Source organism: Lactuca saligna, chromosome 1, assembly GCF_052625555.1.
Source record: "Lactuca saligna cultivar CGN05327 chromosome 1, ASM5262555v1, whole genome shotgun sequence".
NCBI lineage: Eukaryota > Viridiplantae > Streptophyta > Magnoliopsida > Asterales > Asteraceae > Lactuca > Lactuca saligna.
This window is the reverse complement of record NC_136417.1, coordinates 87,639,286-87,660,777: the sequence shown is the minus strand read 5'-3', so window position 1 is coordinate 87,660,777 and position 21,492 is coordinate 87,639,286. Positions and strand designations below refer to the sequence as shown.

Here is a 21,492-nt window from a genome sequence, read left to right as displayed (position 1 = left end):
TATTGGTTGGTTTTCCATTGTACAATTTTGTCAGCCCTACTAGAAACTAAAGGCAAGTATGAATACTAAGGATATAAGAAATAAACTAGAAATAAAAGGCATGTATGAAGAATAAGAAAATAAGACTAGAGGGAGTGATGGTGTGCTAAGCATGTTACCACATCATTTTTTTGCATGTCACATAAACATAGTATGATGATAGGGAGTTGTGGTGCGCTTTGGCATGACATATCATTTTTTTTTTTCTAAATCATTATTAATTTTATTTATTTTTAAACAACTAATAATAAATAACATAGACATTTAAAACATAACTTAATACTAGACTAAAACATGATTTAATAAATGACTTAAAACATAAAAACAAGACTGACACATAAAAAGGGAAATCTTCAGAAAAGTCCTATAATTTTAGTCTAATTTATGAAAAAGTCTCAAACTAATTTTTGTTTACAGAAAAACACAGAATATTGGATAAAACTTCAAAAAAACCATTTTTGCCCAGTTTCAAAGATTTATCCGGTATTCTGTCTTTTTTCGTTAGTTTGCTCAAAACATTAGGGTTTTTCTGAAAATTACCTGATAACCAAAATATTGAGATTTTTCTGAAAATTACTATGGAATTAATGGATACTATTATTAATAAATCATTTATAAACATATAATTTTTTTTATTATAAACAAAGGAAATACATTTTTTGCTAATTTATAAGAATAGAATGGTTGACTATATACTTCTCTATTGTTTGTTGACCACTTCAAAGTCCCTAGGTTCCTCCTATGTATCGTTATAGGTGTCATAGTAAGAAGTAACTTGTTAGGCGTGACCAATACACGATTTGATAATATATATTAATACACAATCAAGTAGTGTCTACTTGCTATTAGGTATGACGGTACATGATCACATGTTATTAGAAAATATCATTACACAACGATTCTTGAACATATAGATAATTTATTATAATTTTTAACCTAATTACCATCTAACCTCCATACATTAACTGCTAACAGCCATCAAATTACAAACATCTATCGAGAGTGAAAAGTAAACTTTGAATGATAATTTAAATATATAATCACCCTTCACTTGTTTCCATATAAACTATCATTCACAGATCACTTTTCACATTTGATGGATGTGTGTTAGTTGATGGTTGTTAACATGTGAGGTATGAATGTTGAGTGGTAGTTAGGTTAAACAACAAAAGATGAACACCAACATTAAAGGAACACTAACTGAGTACATCTCACCATCATATCCACAACAATGCATATGAGGAACGTAAAGAGTTTGAGTGGTCAACAAGCAATAGATGAGTACTTAGACCACCAAATTATTCCTAGAAATTAGCAATAAATGTATTTCCTTTTTTATAATAAAAATATTTTTTATGTTTATAAATGATTTGTTAATAATAATATCCATTAATTCCATGGTAATTTAAAACAAAAAGTCCGAATATTTTGGTTTTGCTGCCTGCGGTGCCTCATGTTCAGATTTCGCTGATCCATGATGTGTCTCAAGCTCTTGTGGTCCGTGTAGATGGTACAACGGACCCTATAGAGGTAATATCTCCAAATCTTGAGAGCGAATACCACCACTCCCAACTCCAGATCGTGTGTGGGTTATCTCGTCTCGTGCGGCTTCAACTGTCATGACGCGTAGGCTATCACCCATCCTCTCTGCATGAGGATCACTCCCAGTCCGATGATGGATGCATCACAGAAACCCACAAAATCCTGCACTCCCTCTAGGAGGATCAAGACTAGAGCCTCACACAGCCACCGCCGAAGGGTCTCAAACACCGTCTGCTGCTTAGGGCCCAACCGAAAATCTACCCCCTTCCTCTTCGATGAGTGAGGGGTATTGCAATTTTGGAGAAAGCTTGTATGAATCTCCGGTAGTACCCTACTAATCCCAAGAAGCTCCTGATATTCGAGGGATATTTCGAAACCTCCCACTGCATAACCTCCTCGATCTTGGCCAGGTCGACCAAAATTCCCTCCTGGTTAACGAGATGTCCAAGGAAGTGAACCTTTCACAACCAAAATTCGCATTTCAAGAACTTGGCATAAAGCTGATCTCGTCTCAAAACTCCCAGTAGCTCACGGAGATGCTCCTCATGCTACTCCCTGGTCTTGAAATATACAAGGATGTCATCTATAAACACAATGTCCGAGCGATCGAGCATCAGTCTGCACACCCGATTCATCAGGTCCATAAATACTGCCAGCGCGTTGGTGAGCCCAAATTGCATCACCACGAACTCGTAATGTCCATAACGAGTCCAGAACGTGGTCTTCTCCATGTCTTCCTCCCTAATCCTAACTTGTTTGTATCCGGACCTTAGGTTTATCTGGGAGAACCAAGATGATCCCTACGACTGATCGAACAGATGATCCATCATCGAGAATGGATAACGGTTCTTCACCGTTAACTTGTTTAACTCCTGGTAATCGATGCACATCCAGTGTGAACCATCCTTCTTCCTGAAGAAGAGGATCAGTGCTCCCCACGGAGAACTGCTCGGACAGATGAACTACTTGCCCATTAGTTCCTATAACTGCGATGATAGCTCCTGCATCTCAGGCGGTGCCAATCTGAAACGACCCAAAATATGACCCAAAAAATTTTGTTTAAAAATTACTAAAATCATCATATCAATATCATAAAATAAAAACCCATACGTCAATATCTCAAAACCATAACGAAGTATCACGAGAAAAACTGTATCAAGACTATATCAAATCATATCTACGAAAAGCTAATCAACTCCCAGGACAAACTGAAGCTGTGGTGTGTACGATGCCATCATCCCGAGCTCTTTCCTTTACTTGAGGAAGTACCTGAAACCAAAACTGAAACTATAAGCACGAAGCTTAGTGAGCTCCCCCAAACTACCACATACCATACAATAACATATAAAGCACATACTGGGCCTTGCCCATTGCATCGGACCGAAGTCCGAAAACTGCACCGGATTGGACTCCGGAACTGACCACGGCCTTGCCCTTTGCATCGAACCGAAGTCCAGAAACTGCATCGGACCGAAGTCCGGAACTGACTGGGACCTTGTCCCCTGCATTGGACTGAAGTCCGGAACTAACTGCATCGGACCGAAGTCCGGAAGTGTCTGGGACCTTGTCCCCTGCATCAGACCAAAGTCTGGAACTGACTGAACATAGCATAGCATAAACACATATCAACTAGCATAAACACATTTACTGCATACTGTAGTGGACTGAAGTCCAGAAAACATAACACATAGACATGCTTGAATCACAAAGACATCAAGCACCCTGAATTACTGCATCGGACCGAAGTCCGGAACTGACTACTAACTAGACGGGTCGACATTGTGGCCGTAGACCCGTTCCTACTGGAAGGAAACTCACCTCGTAGTCTGGCTGCTAAATGAACTGCTCTGGAAACTGTCTGCTGCTGCTCCGGTATCTCTCCGGCTACAATTTCCATAAGTACACTCAATCAAATACTGATAACTATACTGAGGGTAAAATGACTTTTTCACCCCTGGTCAAAGTCAACCTCTTGGTCAATGTCAACATACAGTTGACCTGACTCGTCGAGTTGGGCCGCCAACTCGCCGAGTCCTTACTCTCATTTCTCATTTCTGCTCGCTACTACTCGTCGAGTTTGGCATAGAATCGACGAGTTCCTCTTCGATACTAACACTCAGTCAATCTGCATCCGACTCGCCGAGTTGTATGAACAACTCGTCGAGTTCCCCTTCAACATATGAACACTCTGACTGTGACTCGCCGATTTGTATGAACAACTCGCCGAGTCTGTTCTTGAGATATGAAGATTGCCTTGGACTCGCCGAGTCCCTCCATGAATGAGTCTGATCTCCGACTCACCGAGTCCACCCGTAACTCACTGGTTCCACTCGGCATGACTCATGAAGGGGAAAAACGAGGACTCATGACTCGACTTGCCGAGTCTGAAGAACGAATCGCCGAGGCAGTTGCATGTAACTACTATATAGTTGATTCTGCTCAAAACCAATGCATACAACTTATTGATCTGGGTTCCTAAGGCTTGATTAACACATAAAGATTCTATCTTTACGTGTACATAGACATCCATAAAGGTTTAAAGGCACTTAAAAGAGTAGATCTAGGGCTTTCATGCAAAATGGCTTCATAAAGGTGTTAGATCTAAGTTTTTGGGACTGAAACATGGCTAGATCTGAAGGCTATTCAACCCAATGTGATCTCTCTACTATAATCAAGCTAAGAAATGGATAAGAATGGTCTAAATGGGATTTCTAATGGAGAATCAATCATAGAAACAAAAGGGTTGAAAACCATATGTGCTCACAAGGCTCCCAAGCCTGACCTACTTAATTTATTGTATTACAGGTAGTGAAACAAGAGCATAGATGTGATGATCTGATAAGGGATTATGGATTATAGGCCAGTAGAAATAAATATAATGTTGTAAGGCGTGTATAGTTTCAGTTTATGTTTTTTTTTATATGTATTAACAATAACATCCCGAGGATTTTAATATAATGAAAATACATTTCTTCAGAAATACTTTGCTAAATTATTTATCATATTTTTGGGAACAAATTCCGCAACATATTTTTCCAAATTATACTCTGATTTTCAAATAAAGCATAAGCAAATCGATCTTTTTTGGCAGAGAAATTAGGGATGTTACAGGTCGAACTGTTTGTCCATTCCTCATAGGTTTTCTTTATGATATTTTCAGGTTTGAGTGCTTTCAGCTGAGCGTCTCGAATTCGGGTGGTGAGATTTGATTAGATTGTTAAGTTTAGAGCCTTTATATGAAGTGGATATGCTCGTTCTTTCTTGCTTAAAGCGTCTGCTACGACATTTTCTTTACCAGGATGATAATGAATTTTGCATTTGTAATCATTTAGCAATTCGACCCACCTTTGTTGTCTCGTGTTGAGCTCCTTCTGATCGAAGATGTGTTGAAGGCTTTTATGGGCGGTGAACATGACACAGTTTCTTCCATATAGGTAGTGTCTCGAAAGTTTTAAGGAAAACACTATAGCTCCTAATTCTAAGTTGTAGGTACTGTAGTTAGTCTCGTTTGAATTAAATTGTCTAGATGTGTATGCAATGATTTTATTCCTTTGCATGAATACACATCCTAACCCTTAGTGAGAAGCGTTGCAGAATAATACAAAGTCTTTTGTTCGCTATGGAAGAGATAAAATTAGTGCATTGCACAATAATTGTTTCAATTTATGGAAGACAAACTCTTATCTGTCTCTCAAATCGAACTTCTTGTCTCTATGGGTTAGAGTGGTGAGAGGCTTGACTATTTTTGATAAATTTTTGATGAATCTTTGGTAATAGCCCGCAAGTCTTTGGGATCTTTGGTAATACTTTATGTTGCACATGAACGTTGGCTTGAAGGCAACCGCCTCCCTTGAGGGTTTCTTTTCAGCGGATATAACCATCTGTATTTCATCTTCTACAATGAGGTGGTAGGTGTTTCCTAGGTTGGGAATCGGATTTATAGCGAGGATTTTAGTCCTGATGATAGCGAACTTACTATCAAGACCTATGAGGAACTTGTAAAGTTTTTCTTTGTCTTTGATTTGGCTCAAGCTTTTTCCAATGTCACATGTGCAGTTGTTGCATGTGCATCTAGGAGTTGGTAGTGTAGCCTACATCTCATCCCAGATCCCTCGAAGTTTTGTGTAGTAAGCTGAGATAGAAGATCCATTCTGATGAGTTTGTAGTCAGTGTATGGTTCAACTCGTAAGCCTTAGGGGCACTTTCTTTACCAAATCTTTCAAAAAGATCTGACCATATTTATGAAGTGGTGTTTGTGTACTTCACGCTAGTTTTGATCTCCTTCTCCATAGTCTTCGTGATCCAACCTTTTACCATGACATCACATTGCATCCAAGACATATAATATGTTGAGTTCTTTTCAGGTTTTTGAATCGAGCCATCAATGAACCCTACTTTGTTATTGGCGAAGAGAAAGTACATCATCTCTTGGGACCGATCAACATAATTGTTGTCGGTTAGGGCGTCATTGGCATGCAACTATTTTGGGTAGTCAAAAGGATAAATGTAGAGAGGTGAGTTGGTGTCTGAGTGTGGTAACAACATTCTTGTTAGAGGATTCAACATTGCCGGCCATGATTATCGGCTAGGTTTGATGCGGTTTAGGGTTGGATTATATCCCGCACTGATACCATGAGAAAATCGGTAGAGCAAGATATGGTTTTCTCTATGTTTCATTAATTAACGATAATTACAAAGCAGCTATATAAAAGTCTAAGCAAAGGATAAAGCATAGATCCTAAACAATATAGGGAATAATGTAGAAGATAAATATGGGAATAAAAATATGTCCACTATTCTTTTTGTAATTTCACAGTGTTCACACTCTCTAACGACCAAATTTGTCATTTTAATATCAAATAATATATGCTCACTCTAACAACCATATTTGTCATTTTAATATCGACAACATATGTCAACGCTCTAACAACCATATTTGTAATTTTAATATTATAACCATAAATTATGGAAAGTCTTAAAAGATTATAAGTTTAGATTGGATTTGATCTGAATTGATTAGGTTAATGCAATTTGGTTCTTTTTTAACCCAAAAGCTTCACCCATGAGTATTAATAACTGGGTAATTGGTTGTATATATAGAGCAAGGAACGGTGGGATTCATTCATTCACTCATAACAGGTGAGATTTTGATGTAATGACATCTTTCTTCTATTTATCGCAATAACATAAAAATTTATTATTTCTTTTATATATAAGTTCTATAATAGTTGATTTCATGCTTGAATGTCACGTCTTATTTAATATTTTCAACAAACATTAAAGAAACGTTTGCATGTTTTATTTTACATTTCCCGTGTGAATTAATATGATGTGAAATGAACCTTATACGTGGTGTGCTTGTGATCAATGTACATGCAGGAGGTACACATACACAAGGGATCATACAAAATTTGGTGAGTCTTCAACTCAAAACAGGTACTCATAAAGCTTCATAAACTTTATATATATATATATATATATATATATATATATATATATATATATATATATATATATATATATATATATATATATATATATATATATATATATATATATCTTAGTTGTGAGATCCATATATTATACGGGTTGATTAAAACAAAATGTTAAATAGGAACGATTGAATGATAAATCTATTTGAATTTGAAATTTGAAATAAATAAAAATTATGAGAAAAAAATATGCAAAAAATAAATAAATTAAAATTATGTGCTTAGTTATCAGACCCGTATACTAAACAGGTTAATTATAACAATATGTTAATCACAAAGGGGTTTATACTGTAACTTTATTTGAAATTGAAATTGAAATATAAAATTTAAAATTTGAAATTAATATCATTATGGTAGGTTTAATTTATAAAAACTAAATTAATAATATATTAGAAATGGAAAATGAAATAAATGACAAGTGAAAAATAAATATATCTCTAAATTATAACAAAATTACATGTGGCAATTTGAATGAGAAAAGGACATGTGACAAAATCATTCTTATTTATTAGGGTAATATATATATATATATATATATATATATATATATATATATATATATATATATATATATATATATATATAATTAAAGTATAAAGAAGCTAGCCATTTTTTTATGTTTATTTATATTTTGTTGCAGTTTACAAATTATTATTTAACTACCATTGGGTTTCTTTTGATTTATTTGTATTCTTTGTCAAATAGAGTATTCATATCGATAACATAGAATAAAAACGAAATTTACCCAAATAAATAAGAATGATTTTGCCACATGTCCTTTCCTCCTTTATTTTCATACTTGTCTTTTTCTAGATTTTTTTGATTTATTTAATATTCACTTGTCATTTTTATAGGTTTTTTCTTTTTTATTTAAATCCCACCTATTAAATATCACCTTATGTTAATTAATTCTATAAATATATTTATTCATGTACATAATAACTTTCTATTTTTAAATTCCTCTATTAATATATTATTTAATGTATATGTATATTAATGTAGATAATACATTCCATTTGTGAATTCATATTAATTAATTTTATTAATATATATTAATTAAGACCAAATTACATAAATAGTCCATACGGTTTACCAAAAGGTCACAAACTTAATCCTTATTTTTTTTATTAACATAGTCTTTGTGGTTACCAAAACTTTCTATTAATAAACCCGTGTAATACACGGGTTTCACACCTAGTAATAAATAAATGCATAGATTTCTTTCTTGTCGGACTATACTTCCACTAAAAAAAAGATTAATATACTTTAAAGAGAAATTAAATATCTTCCTACCTTTTGATCCTACCAATCCCCCTATCCATTTGAATGATGACATGTGTCATATTAGTATCCTAAAATATCATTAAATTTCATTAAATGAGCATTAAATGTTACAAATGTCACGAGTTAATTGGATAGAAGGATATTTAATTTCTCTATTTTAAAACTTTAAATGGATGTCTATCTCTCTAAGGCCGGATGGACACATTAAACTGCACCGTCTCTGCATTGAGGTGCGGAAAAGGGAGTGGGGATAGAGACTCCACATTTTCTTTTCTGTTTGAGTAAATTACACGTATCATCCCTTGTTAGTTTAAATTTACACGCTTCATCCTTTTCGATATATGAAATAACTATTCTACCTTTATTTTTATTTATTTATCTTTAAAGTTATTTGTAAAATAAAAAAATAAAGTAAAACCCCCCCACTCCCCCTAAAATTCCAACCTACTATTCCTCTCTCCTACTTTTTTCTCTGACATTTGCTCTCAATGTTATCATCATCACCACCACTCTAGACCACCATCATCGTCGGACCTCTACTATCGGATCACCGCTTCCCGACCAGCCATCTCTCTTCTATTTTGTTACAGATTTGTGAAAGAAAACTATCACACCCCACCCTTTTCCATATATATCGATGCAAGAACCCAATTTCATGGTGATTCTAATGCAAATTTACAACCCTCTTTACAGCTCCAATAAGGTTACCAATGTCGGTGCCTGAGAGGAGATTTGAAAGAGGTGGCTCACCGTAAACAGTTGGACCTTCTCCATCCATCACCATTAACCCACCTTCATCATCTTAACCTTACACCATCACCATTTTAACATATCAACCACTTGTTCATCACTGTCTTTTTCACCCCCACAACACCATCAAACACCCATATACCCTTCATCTTCACCACAACCCAATAACACCCTTATCCCTCCATTACAACTACCATAACTGCTTTCTAGCACCAACATAAACACCATCCTAGTCACCATCAACCAAAATTCTTCATCAGCTCTCCAAACCACTCTTCTCCCTATTCATTGCCTACCATCAAACTACCTGAAATTTAAGAATTAAAAGAGAAAAGGGTGTGTTGTGGTACGAATTTTGAGAAGAGAGAAGAGTGGGAGAAAGAATGTGAAACATGCACCTCGATTAAAAGGAAAAGGAGTTGAACCTTGTGTTCTTTTGGTGCGATTGGAGGAAGAACGAGGAGAGTTAGTGCTATTAGATGGTCTTCGGATGTCGATCCAACTGAAAATAGCAAGAAGGAAATGCAAGAAGGCGAGGTGTCGATCCAACTGAAAATAGCAAATAGGAGACGCAAGAAGGCGAGGTGGACCGATGGTGGTCGGCGGTTTCTGGTGGAGAGAAGAGAGGAAGGGTTTTGTTTGTGTCCAACATCGATTTTAAGATTGGGGGTCATAGTCTATGGGAAATTAGGTTATGAAATATTTTTACACATTTTAATTTAATTAAAAAACAAATAAACATTTAATAAACATTTTCTTTTAATGGATTAATAATTAATAACTATTATATAAATCAAAAAATTAATAAATAAGGGCAAAAGTGTCTTTTTATGTCTGGAGGGATGACGCGTGTAACTTTTAACCAAACGAGTGATGGTCCGAGTTAATTTTTAAAAATAGGGATTGAACGTGCTTTTTGGCTTCAGCACGAGGGACACGAGGGACGATTCATGTAATTTACTCTTTCTGTTTTGATTGGTTAACTTTTTATTTTTTATTTTTTTGGTTTTTTAATATTTATTAAATTATATACATATTAAATTTTTTTAAAAATATACATCTAAATTAATGGTTTTTAATTCCCTACAAATTGAGTATAATATTTGTATGAAATATATTATTTAAAAAAATGAAAAAGAAGTGAAAGATCATTCTCATACACACCATGAGTTTTGATGAAGGAAAGAAAAGTAAGGAAAAGACTGACATACATAATGTAACGTGTCTACGTAACATCAATAATGAGTTTCGTCTTTCACATATTGTGCATCTATCTACTTATCTACACAAAGCTATTAAACAACAAGAAACATCGTCTTTGCGTCAATATGTAAGCACTTTTCTTCAATTTGCATATTAAATTTTCTTTTCCGGCTATTTAAAATCCTATGGGTTGTGTCATATTAATTCTAATACTTCTATAATAATCAAGAATATTCAGATTTTTATCATTTTTACTACCAGGGAGAAAATATCATTGTAGTCGGCTCTTTTTTCGGTTAGAAAATCATGATTACTAACTAGGTTTGGACCCCATGTATTACATGAGTGTATTTAAAACAATTAAATATGTATAAACATTTAAGAAATTTGAATTTATAAAAAAATAAGAAAAATATTGAATTACTAAAATTAATTTTTTTTTTCTTTTAAATTTAAACAAACCATTTAGATAAAATAATCATAACAAATTAATGAGATTTTATTTTTAAAATTTAAAATTATAAGGAAAGTCCATTAATGAAATTGATATGCATTTATTATTAAATTTAAATACCATATGGAATTTAATAAAATAGGAAAAGCACAAAATTACATATGGAATAAAAATTAATTCAAAATAACCACAAAATAACATGTGATAAAATGAATGAGAATGTGACAAGTATCAAAAAAACCTTCATTTATTAGAGAAGATATTGCGAAAGTACATTTTGTCGACATCGATCATATTCTCTTATATTTTCAACATCTACGTATTTAGTAATGTTTTCTCTCTGTTAACTTAACCAAGTACGATGTCTAGGTCTTTTCATGTGAACTCATATCTTCCTTTAAGCTTACTTTTATTGTAAAAATTATTTCATTTTCAACGCCTATGCGCAAGACTATAGCTCACCATTTTTAGTCGATGGAAAATAATTTTCTAATAAAGCGATTCTAATATATGTTTCAATTCTCAAATGGATCTCCTTAATATTGTAATTTTGGTATCTGCTTTGTTTGATCTCCTTAAGGATTCTTTCACTTTTAACTCTTATGCACAAGACTAAGTCTCACCATTTTTAGTCTATAGCAAATAATTTTCTAACAAAGAGTTTCTAATATTGTCCTTCCGCAAATTACATAACATCAAAGCTTTATAGGGTTGAAATGTTGCAAAAGGAAAGCGACTCAATGTAACCCTCTCAATATCCAACATGTGATTTTCGCATTATACATTACTATCCAACCCCGTTTCTAACATTGTATGTATTTGCTTGTGTTTTTGTAATTGTTAAAAGATGCTAATGTGACACAACTGCAAATAGTTGGAATCAAGTTAAATGAGTATAAATATTTTAATGAACAGTCATTTTATTTCATATAATGTAGGTTTGACTGGAAAGCATTATGGTTGGGAAAAAGGCTATTGGTATTGACCTTGGAACAACATATTCTTGTGTGGCTGTTTGGCAACATGAGCAAGTTGAGATCATACCCAATGAGCAAGGTAACAGGATGACACCATCTTGTGTTTCTTTCAACGAAGTTGGACGTCTAGTAGGTGAAAGTGCTAAGAACCAGATGAATATGAACCCCACCAACACAGTTTATGGTTTGTATTTTATTGTCTTTTGTTATAGGCAGATTGAGTTCATAAAAGTGTCTTCATTCGTAATTGATTATTACAAACTTGACTTTTCAGATGCAAAACGATTGATTGGAAGGAGATTTAACGACACCAAGCTTCAGGAAGACATGAAGTTATGGCCTTTTAAAGTTATAAAAGGAACTAACTACATTCCGAAGATTTTAGTTGACTACAATGGTGAAAAGGAGTTTTTCGCAGAGGAAATTTCATCTATGGTTCTTGTGAAATTGAAACAAGTTGCAGAGGCATACCTTGGTGAAACCGTGATAGATGCAGTCATCACGGTGCCAGCTTATTTTGATGATTCCCAACGCCAAGCCACAATAGATGCTGGTCTTGCTGCTGGACTTAATGTTCTACAAATAATCAATGAACCTACAGCTGCTGCAATTACTTATGGATTCGACATGAAAACTGATATAACTCACGACACAAATGTGCTCATCTTTGATTTGGGTGGTGGAACATTGGATGTCTCTATTGTCACCATTAATAACAATGGTAAGATAACTGTGAAAACTGTTACTGGTGACACTCACTTAGGTGGTCAGGACTTTGATAACGCAATGGTGGAACACTTTATGATGCAATTCAACCAAAAGCACAAGACAGACATGAGTGAGAATATAAAAGCAATGGGGCGATTAAGGGTAGGTTGTGAAAAGGCAAAACGAGCACTCTCTTCAACTACTGAAATTACTATCGAAATTGATGTTTTACATGAGGGTATTGATTTCTCTATGGAAATAACTCGTGCAAAATTTGAAGATCTTAATGAAGATTTATTTAGTAAGTGCATACAGTTGGTGGAGAAATGTTTGGTTGATGCTGAAATGAATAAGACAGATGTAAATGAGGTAGTTCTTGTTGGTGGGTCAACTAGGATACCCAAAATACAAGAATTGCTGTCAGACTTCTTCAATGGGAAAGAGCTTTCTAAGAATATCCAATCTGACGAAGCGGTTGCATATGGTGCAGCAGTTCTTGCTGCAAAGTTAAGTGGCGAAAATAGTCAAAAAGTGAAAAACTTAGTGTTGTTGGATGTCGTCCCACTTTCACTTGGTGTAAGTATTCATGATGGCTCTTCATCTGTTATAATCAAAAGAAATTCCCCAATACCAGTCAAACAGGAAAGAATCTATGTTACAAGTGTGGATAACCAAAGTGCTATTACTTTTGATGTCTATCAAGGTGAGAGAAGTATAGCTATAGACAATGACTGGTTGGGGAAATTCCAAGTTGCTGTACCAGTTGCACTAAACGGTAAGTCAAGGGTAAATGTTGTATTTGAAGTTGATGTTAATGGTATTTTAAATTGCTCGGCTGAGGAGTTAACCACTGGCCTAAAGAAAAAGATTAGAATCAGCGATGACAAGCAGAGACTTTCAAAGGAAGAGATCGAAAAAATGATGAAAGATGCTGAAAAGTACAAACTTGATGATGAGGAGAATATAAAGAAGCTTCTTGCACATAATGTCTTGGAGGAATACATTTACGATGTGAAGGCCAAAATTAAAAGCATAGGAAGCATTGATAACACAAAGATCCCCAAGGAGGAATTGGAAAAAATGGAAAATGCGATAACGAGCGCAAACCAAATTCTTGATCTACACAAGCTTGTGGATGTCGATAATTATGAGAAAACACTAAATGAGCTGGAAAAGGTATGTGTTCCAATCATTGGCCAACTTGTGTAGTAAGATTAATTTGTCTATGGTGGTACTGTGGTAGTAATGCTTTTCTTAATTCTTATAAGCTAACGGGCTTGTTTTTATTTTCCAATAAGAGTTGGACATTAGTTCAACATTAAGAAATGGATTTAATTTCATCATGTTTGTATGATTGAGATTTATTTCTCCTTTTCTTTTTCAAGTGTGTAACGTATGAATTTGATATGATCATGAGTGATATTGTCATTTATGTCACGTATGAATAGATTATGTGTGTATGAATTTGGTTTGATCATGTGTGTATGAATGGGATTTATTTCTCCTTTTTTTTTCAAGTTTTTGTACATTGGTGAATAATTGTTTTTAAGTAAGAATGAAAGCAAATAAACAGAAAAGTATTAAAACTCAAATAATAGATGATTGTTTTTATTTTCAAGCTCCTATAAAGGCTTACAAAATGGCCATTATATATGGTTATATGATGAGGTTAAATTTCGCACCTGCCAAATTTACTACAATCTTATGAACATTAAAAACTGACAACAATTTTCTTTAATTTACCTATTAAATATAAATAAGATAAAAACAAAAGTTATAGAATTCCAATATACTGCCGTAAAATACTGTTGGGGAAAATTGTTAATTGGGGGCCTAAAGTGGAATTTTCAGGCCAATACAGCGGTAAACCGCGACGGACACCGGTCCACCAAGAGCTTTCCGATAATGTATCGCGGTCTCCAAATTCCTCATGGATAAAAAGTTTTCCCGGTTTTAAATTGGGCCTCTTTTTGCCCGCTTTGTCATTCTCCCATTTCATCATAAATAATTATGTTCGGTCTTCTGTGTGCTTCCTTCTATATGGTTGACAACATACATGGACCAAAAAATGACATGTCTTATATTGAACAATACCAGTTCTAGCTACTATTGTAACTGTAATAATAATACAATGTTGTAACAAAACAAGCACAACCAAACACCAAATTTAACGGTGGAAACCCTTTTAGGTTAACCACTAAGGAAAATCTTATTAAACTTCAATAATCGACAATTGAAGAGAGGTAGATGAATTGACAAAACATTGTAATATAAGAGAACAATACGATGAATGAATATGAAATGATGCGTCTTATAAGATACCCTTACATAGATTCTAAATCAATTATAAAACTGTTAGCCATTAGGATGTATCCTTGAATCATTACTATTAAAAAAGCTTTCAAACCACATTATAAATATATACAAATTGTAAGTATTAGATTTTTAAGACAAATTAGCCGTAGCTATGCTAATGCACAAGTTATAATTATATCAATGCGTAAAGTGCAATTTTAATCCCTCAACTTTGTAAATTCCATCACTTGCAATCTCTTTATTTTGTAAAATAGTACTTTTCAACCATATACTTTTTGAAATATCACTTTCATCCCCTCCACCTTTATCTTCTTAAAATGTCCCTTTCACACCTTCACCTTTTATCCATCAACTTTTTATAATCATGTAACACCCTGCTTTAGGTCGTTTCTTAATTTAGAATTATGGACCAAAATTCGATCATATAAAAGCTTTGGTCTTTAAGTAAGTGAAGTACAGAGCTCATTGAAGGTTGATAATGTTGGTTATGAGATCTAAACCCCTGATTTGTGTGTAGGGGCCGAAGGGTAGAAAGGGAAAAGTTATATGTCAGGTTTCTTTCATGGATTATGGTTTTAGTTCAAAATATGTTACGAAATAAGTGACTACTTGGGATTGTGGGACTCTTCAATACATTTTCGTGCATATAAAGAACGTCGAAAACAGAGTTGACACGAAGAAGTTATGGATGTTTGAAGAAGAGATGAGAAATGAGAGTTTTGTAAAGAAGGAGATCTTTGAAGATGTGTTTGGGGAGTCCAGTGCTTGTAGATCTAGACTCTACTCTTCTTCAACATCCTCTAAGAGGTATAATGCATGAATCTTGCTGGCCCATATGCTAGATCTCTTTAGATTCTTGATTTTCATGTCTTTTGGTCCCATAATCTTGAGTCTTGTGAGTATAAGCTACTCCAGACCTTGTGGTTGTCATTCCTTGTGAAATTTGAGATTGAGGAGTCATAAAAATAGGACCTTGGAATTCTTTATTCATTCATGAAAGAGTTTTTGGATATTAGAAAGTGTTATGAAACTAGAGTTTTGGATTTGAGCTTTATCTAGCCATGCAAAGGCATAAAGTTAGGAACTTTATCACTCTAGATGTTGATTAGGACTAAATCTGAGCAATAGATGGTTGGTCCTTGTGGATTAAGACTTAAAAATGGAAATGGCTTAACAACATGTTACATAGGGAAACTAGAGTTTGGATTTGAGCTTTATCTAGCCATGAAAAGGCATAAAGTTAGGAACTTTATGACACTAGGTGTTTATTCGGACCAGATCTTAACAATAGATGGTTGTACTTTATGGATTACAAATTGAAAATTGAAATGGCTTAAGAGTCTGTGAGATATACCCGTTTAGCGATCGAGGTGAGTCTCTTCAATGTACTCGCGAGTCGAAGGCACTGATGCCAACCCACTGAATTGTGTTATGTAGGGTGCTCGTTGTCTTTATGAGCTTGCATGTGTATGATGGGTTAGGCCCTTTATCCTTACGATGCACTGGGCCTTTTATATATGTTTTGGGGTGGGCCCGTTTTGTTGATTGGGTGGGGCCCAATATTTATGTTGGATAGTGCCCGTTATGTATGTCGGGAAGGGCCTATTATGTATGTTGGGAGGGACCCGATAGTATGTTGGGTGGGGCCTAAGATTATGTATGGTATGGGATATTTTGGGCAACCGAGTAAGCTTTGAAGTTACGGTTTCATGTTTACGGTTTTAAGTACTTTTGGTTCCAAGGGGAAGACCTCGACATGATTTTACCGCATCCATCAGTGTTCTGCGTGATTGGATTTTTTTTGTACTCTGAGGTTTATGTGACAGGTTTTACACTATGATGGGATTTCTATTTAAATGAATGCTTGTTTTTGACTGATTTAAAGTGACGTTTTCAGTTAGAATTTTTAGGACGTTACAAATTTGTCGCTTGCAACCTCTTTATTTCGAAAATGATATTTTCCATCCTTTTACTTTTGAAAATATCACTTTCACCCCTTCCACCTTCAACTTTGTAAATTATCATTTTCACCTCTTTATTTTCTAAACTTTTGTGTTTATCCACCGTCCCCGTAGTATATATATACTATGATTTTCTCTCCTCTACTTTTTTAATGTATAACAAAATCACATAAAACTCCGTGGCAAAGCACGGACTCTGTTACTTGTACGAACTACAACGTAATCTAATTTTATAACAGACGAATAGGTTGTCAAATTTATGAAATCCTTTGTAAAATGCTAAGGATTTACGACATACATATTTCTCTATCGTAAGAAAATGTCATCTTTTATAAATATTATGACATAAAAAAATATCCAATACTGAATTAGTGTTGCTAGTGACACTTATTCAGGTGGTCAGGACTTTGATAATGCAATGGTGGACCTTTTTGTGATCCAATTCAACCAAAGGCACAAGACAAACATGAGTAAGAAGATAAAAGCAATGGGGTAGTTGAGGGTAGCTTATGAAAAAGCAAAAGGAGAACTCTCTTCAACTACTGAAACTATTATCAAAATTGATGGTTTGCATAGGGTATTGATTTATCTATGTGAATAACGTGTGCAAAATTTGAACATCTTAATGGAGATTTATTTAGTAAGTGCATACAGTTAGTGGATAAATGTTTGGATGATGCTGAAATGGGAAATTTATAGGTGTTTAGTTACTTAGTATTTATCATTATACTTTTAATGAAAGGGGAATTATAGTCCTTTCCTACCCGTTCGGCTAACAACCCTCCACCATTCAAGGAAGCGGTGGGTGAGAGTGGACACCCATTAAACTATCATTTTATAGGCAGTAACCTTATACCTCCCTTATACATCGGCTTCGTGAATGAGGTCTGCTAATGGTAAGATTGACTTTATCTTATACATATCTATATAATTAAAATTATAATAATAGTATAAGTGTTGAATTTTAAACCTTTTAAAATTCTAAGGTTCAATTTGGAATTAAAGTATACATGAGGGGTTAATTTTAAAAATTCCAAAACTTGAGGGCAAGTTTTAAAACTATTCAAGACTTTTCATTTCATAACTTATGAGTTTAATGTACATTAAAATGAAGACATCTTCATTTTATGTAACTCCTTCTTCTTTAATAATAACACTTTTAAAGAAGTGACTCTTAAACATCCATAACTTGAGGACAAGATATGGAGTCATAAAACAATTTAATGAAAAATACTCTTCATTTTTGTGTAACCTATGACACTTTTATGAGTTTTAAGATTCATAAATGTGACCTTTTATGTAACTTGTGGACAAGTTACAAAAACACATTTTATGAACTACCTCTAGATTAATTTGGATTGAAAACAACTAAAACACAATTTTTTTTCATTAATCTAAACTAACTCATAAATCAAGGAAACATAAATTTTTTGGGAATCCATAACTTGAGGAGAAGTTATGGACTCCATACAATTTTCATTGAGATCAAGAATTAAACTAACAAACAATTTGCACATAATTCCTATGATCTACCAAAACTCATAAGCATGAACATTCAAAACCAACATTTTTCAAGAATTACATAAACACATATAAAACTTGAAACTTTGATTATAGCATGGAAATTGGTTTAGAATAACCATTACCACATTAAAAATAGGTTTTATAAGTAAAAACAGTTAAAGGTAATGATTCTAGACCAATTCCAGCACCAAAACTCGAAGATATGCTGTTTGGTGGTCCAACTCGTCAAGTGCATGAACCAACTCGTTGAGTTGGTTGAATTTTGCCTTGGACTCATCGAGTCCATCAGTGAACTCAGCGAGTCTACTATCCTAGTAGCAAAAAACTTCGATTTTAAGTAGTTTGCATCAAATATAAGTTAAAACAAGCCTAGGCTCTGATACCACTATTGGGTTATGAGCATACTAACACTCCTATGGTGTGCATGCAAATATCAATTTCCATGCAAATATCAATTCCCAAGGTATTTATCCTAACTAGCATATTATAAAGTATAAGTAATATAAAATCTAGTAGAATTACATACCTCTCTGTTGGTGCTTGATTCCATGAAGCTCAAGAGCCTAGTGCCACAAATGTGACACCTCAAATGGTTCACACAACACCATGAACATTTGGAATAACCATGAGATAAGATATGAGTCTTATCACTCTATGAAATCGGCTTGCCCTCTATGTTGTACATTGGATCTATGTTTTCTCTATTATACGTGCAAATATCAATTTCCAAGGTATTTATCCTAACTAGCATATTATAAAGTATAAGTAATATAAAATCTAGTAGAATTACATACCTCTTTGTTGGTGCTTGATTCCATGGAGCTCAAGAGCCTAGTGCCACAGATGTGACACCTCAAATGGTTCACACAACACCATGAACATTTGGAATAACCATGAGATAAGACCTTGGATAGTGTGCACATTAGGGTTACACCATGTAACTCATGTCTTTACCCATTCATTATGCTTCGTGGATTTTAACCTCCATGGAGTATGCATGGGCAAAAACATGGGTTAAACCCAACATAAGGAATCATGGATCACAAGCCCACATATATAAGAATCAATGATTTACACAATCAATCCCCATATATTTAATTAGTCTCTTTTGATCACTAAATTAATTCCAAATTAATTCTTGATCAATACTAATTAAATAATATGATTTCATATTAATATATTAGAACTTATAATATATTAATATGTCACATATATCTTCTTCTCATTAAAAGGTCTACCCAAATGTTCCGATGTCATGCAACCCAAATGGACCATGTCAGGTCGGGTCAAGTATATACCAATTATAGTTATGGACTTAGACACTATTCCAACACCTGGGGCACTTCCTTGTTCTTCAAAACCTTCACCTTCCGATCTATGATCGCGATCGGCCTCTCGATGTAATTCAGGCTCGCATTCACCTGAATGTCCTCTAATAGTACTACTGTCGTCTCATCAACCACACATTTCCGTAACTGGGACACGAGGAAGGTGCTATGGATCTGGTTCAACTTCTCAGGTAGCTCCAACTGATATGCTATCTTTTCTACCCTGCCGATCACCCTGAAAGGTCCAATATATCGAGGCCCCAAGTTGCCCCGCTTCCTAAACCAGATTACTCCTTTCCATGGGGAAACTTTCAGAAACACAAAATCTCCAACCTAGAACTCAAGCTCGGATCGTCGTCTGTCCGCGTAACTCTTTTGATAACTCTGAGCAGTTTGCGACCTCTGTATGACCTGCTGAATCTGCTTGGTCATCTTCAACACTATCTCAGTGCCGCCCATAACTCTCTGCCTTACCTCTCCCCAACAAATGGGAGTACGACACCTCCTCCCATAAAGGAGCTTAAAGGGAGGCATATCGATGCTTGAGTGATGGCTCTTGTTATAGGAAAACTCATCCAAGGGTAGGTATGTGTCCCAACTCCCACTAAAATCCATAACACATGCTCGAAACATGTCCTCGAGCGTCTGAATCGTCGGCTCACTCTGTCCATCTGTCTGCGGATGGTACGCGGTGCTGAAATGCAATCGCGTGCCCAACTCCTCCTGAAATTTCTTCCAAAACCGGAAGTAAAACGCACGTCTCAATCTGACACAATCGATACCGAAACTCCATGCCGAGATACCACCTCTCTCACATAAATCTCGACCAACTTTTCTGCAGAAGAGCTCTCACTAATAGCAAGGAAGTGAGCACTCTTCGTCAACCGATCTACAATCACCCAAATCGCATCAACTCCATGTTTCGTTCTCATTAATTTGGTGATAAAGTCCATCGATATCTGCTCCCACTTCCACTGGGGAATCTCCAAAGGCTGCAGTGGACCATGTGGATGCTGGTGCTCTGTCTTGACCTGACGGCAGGTCAAGCACCTCTCTACTACCTATGCGAGGTCCCTCTTCATACAGGGCCACCAATAGTTCCTCTTCAGTTCTAAATACATCTTAGTGGCCCCGGGATGGATCGAAAATCTCGACCTATGCGCCTTCTCCATCGGGGCACTCTCCACCTTGCGGCTCAGGGCATCGGCTACCATGTTAGCCTTTCCCAGGTGATATAGAATCTCACAGTCATAATCTTTTACCACATCCAACCACTTTCTCTGGCGCTTATTCAGCCTGGGCTGATCCATCAGATACTTCAAGATCTTGTGGTCAGTATATATGGTACACCGAACCCCGTACAAGTAATGACGCTGGTCTTGAGGGAGAACACCACTGCCCCCAACTCTAAATCGTGGGTGGGATACCTCGTCTCATAAGGCTTCAGCTGCCTCGCTCGATGCATATGCTATCACGTGCCTTCTCTGCATAAGAATTGCACCTAACCCCGATATAGATGCATCACAGTAAACCACAAAGTCCTCCATCCCCTCAGGAAGAGCTAACACTGGAGCTTCGCACAATCTATGACAAAGAGTCTCAAACAAGGTCTGCTGCTTGGGACCCCAAACAAAAGCAACGCTCTTCTGGGTCAACTTGGTGAGAGGAACAACAATCTTGGAGAAATCTCTAATAAACCTACGGTAGTAGCCGGCCAACCCCAGAAAACTCCTGATCTCGGTGGGGGATCTCAGCACCTCCCAACTCATAACCACCTCAATCTTGGTCGGGTCGACCAAAATCCCATTCTGATTAACAAGGTATCCCAAGAACTGGACCTCTTGTAACTAGAAATCACACTTGGAGAATTTGGCATAAAGTCTCTCCGATCTCAATACTCCAAGGACGTCTCTC

General features: G+C 35.4%; 1 protein-coding gene across 1 annotated transcript; it reads left to right on the top strand.

Annotated features, from left to right (window-relative positions):
* The first annotated feature begins 6,953 nt into the window (after positions 1-6,953).
* On the top strand, positions 6,954-13,936 carry LOC145000028 (heat shock cognate 70 kDa protein-like). Its single transcript, XM_078959177.1, has 3 exons — positions 6,954-7,017; positions 11,703-11,925; positions 12,016-13,936. Exons 2-3 carry the CDS (start codon positions 11,721-11,723, stop codon positions 13,656-13,658), a joined length of 1,848 nt encoding a protein of 615 aa, XP_078815303.1. The 5' UTR covers positions 6,954-7,017; positions 11,703-11,720; the 3' UTR covers positions 13,659-13,936.
* Positions 13,937-21,492: the final 7,556 nt, after the last annotated feature.

Excerpts from the sequence above, each read along its gene's own strand:
- LOC145000028 (XM_078959177.1), top strand. The coding sequence starts at position 11,721 with ATGGTTGGGAAAAAGGCTATTGGTATTGACCTTGGAACAACATATTCT. Across the intron at positions 11,926-12,015 it reads CCCCACCAACACAGTTTATG|ATGCAAAACGATTGATTGGA; the intron begins GTTTGTATTTTA and ends TTGACTTTTCAG.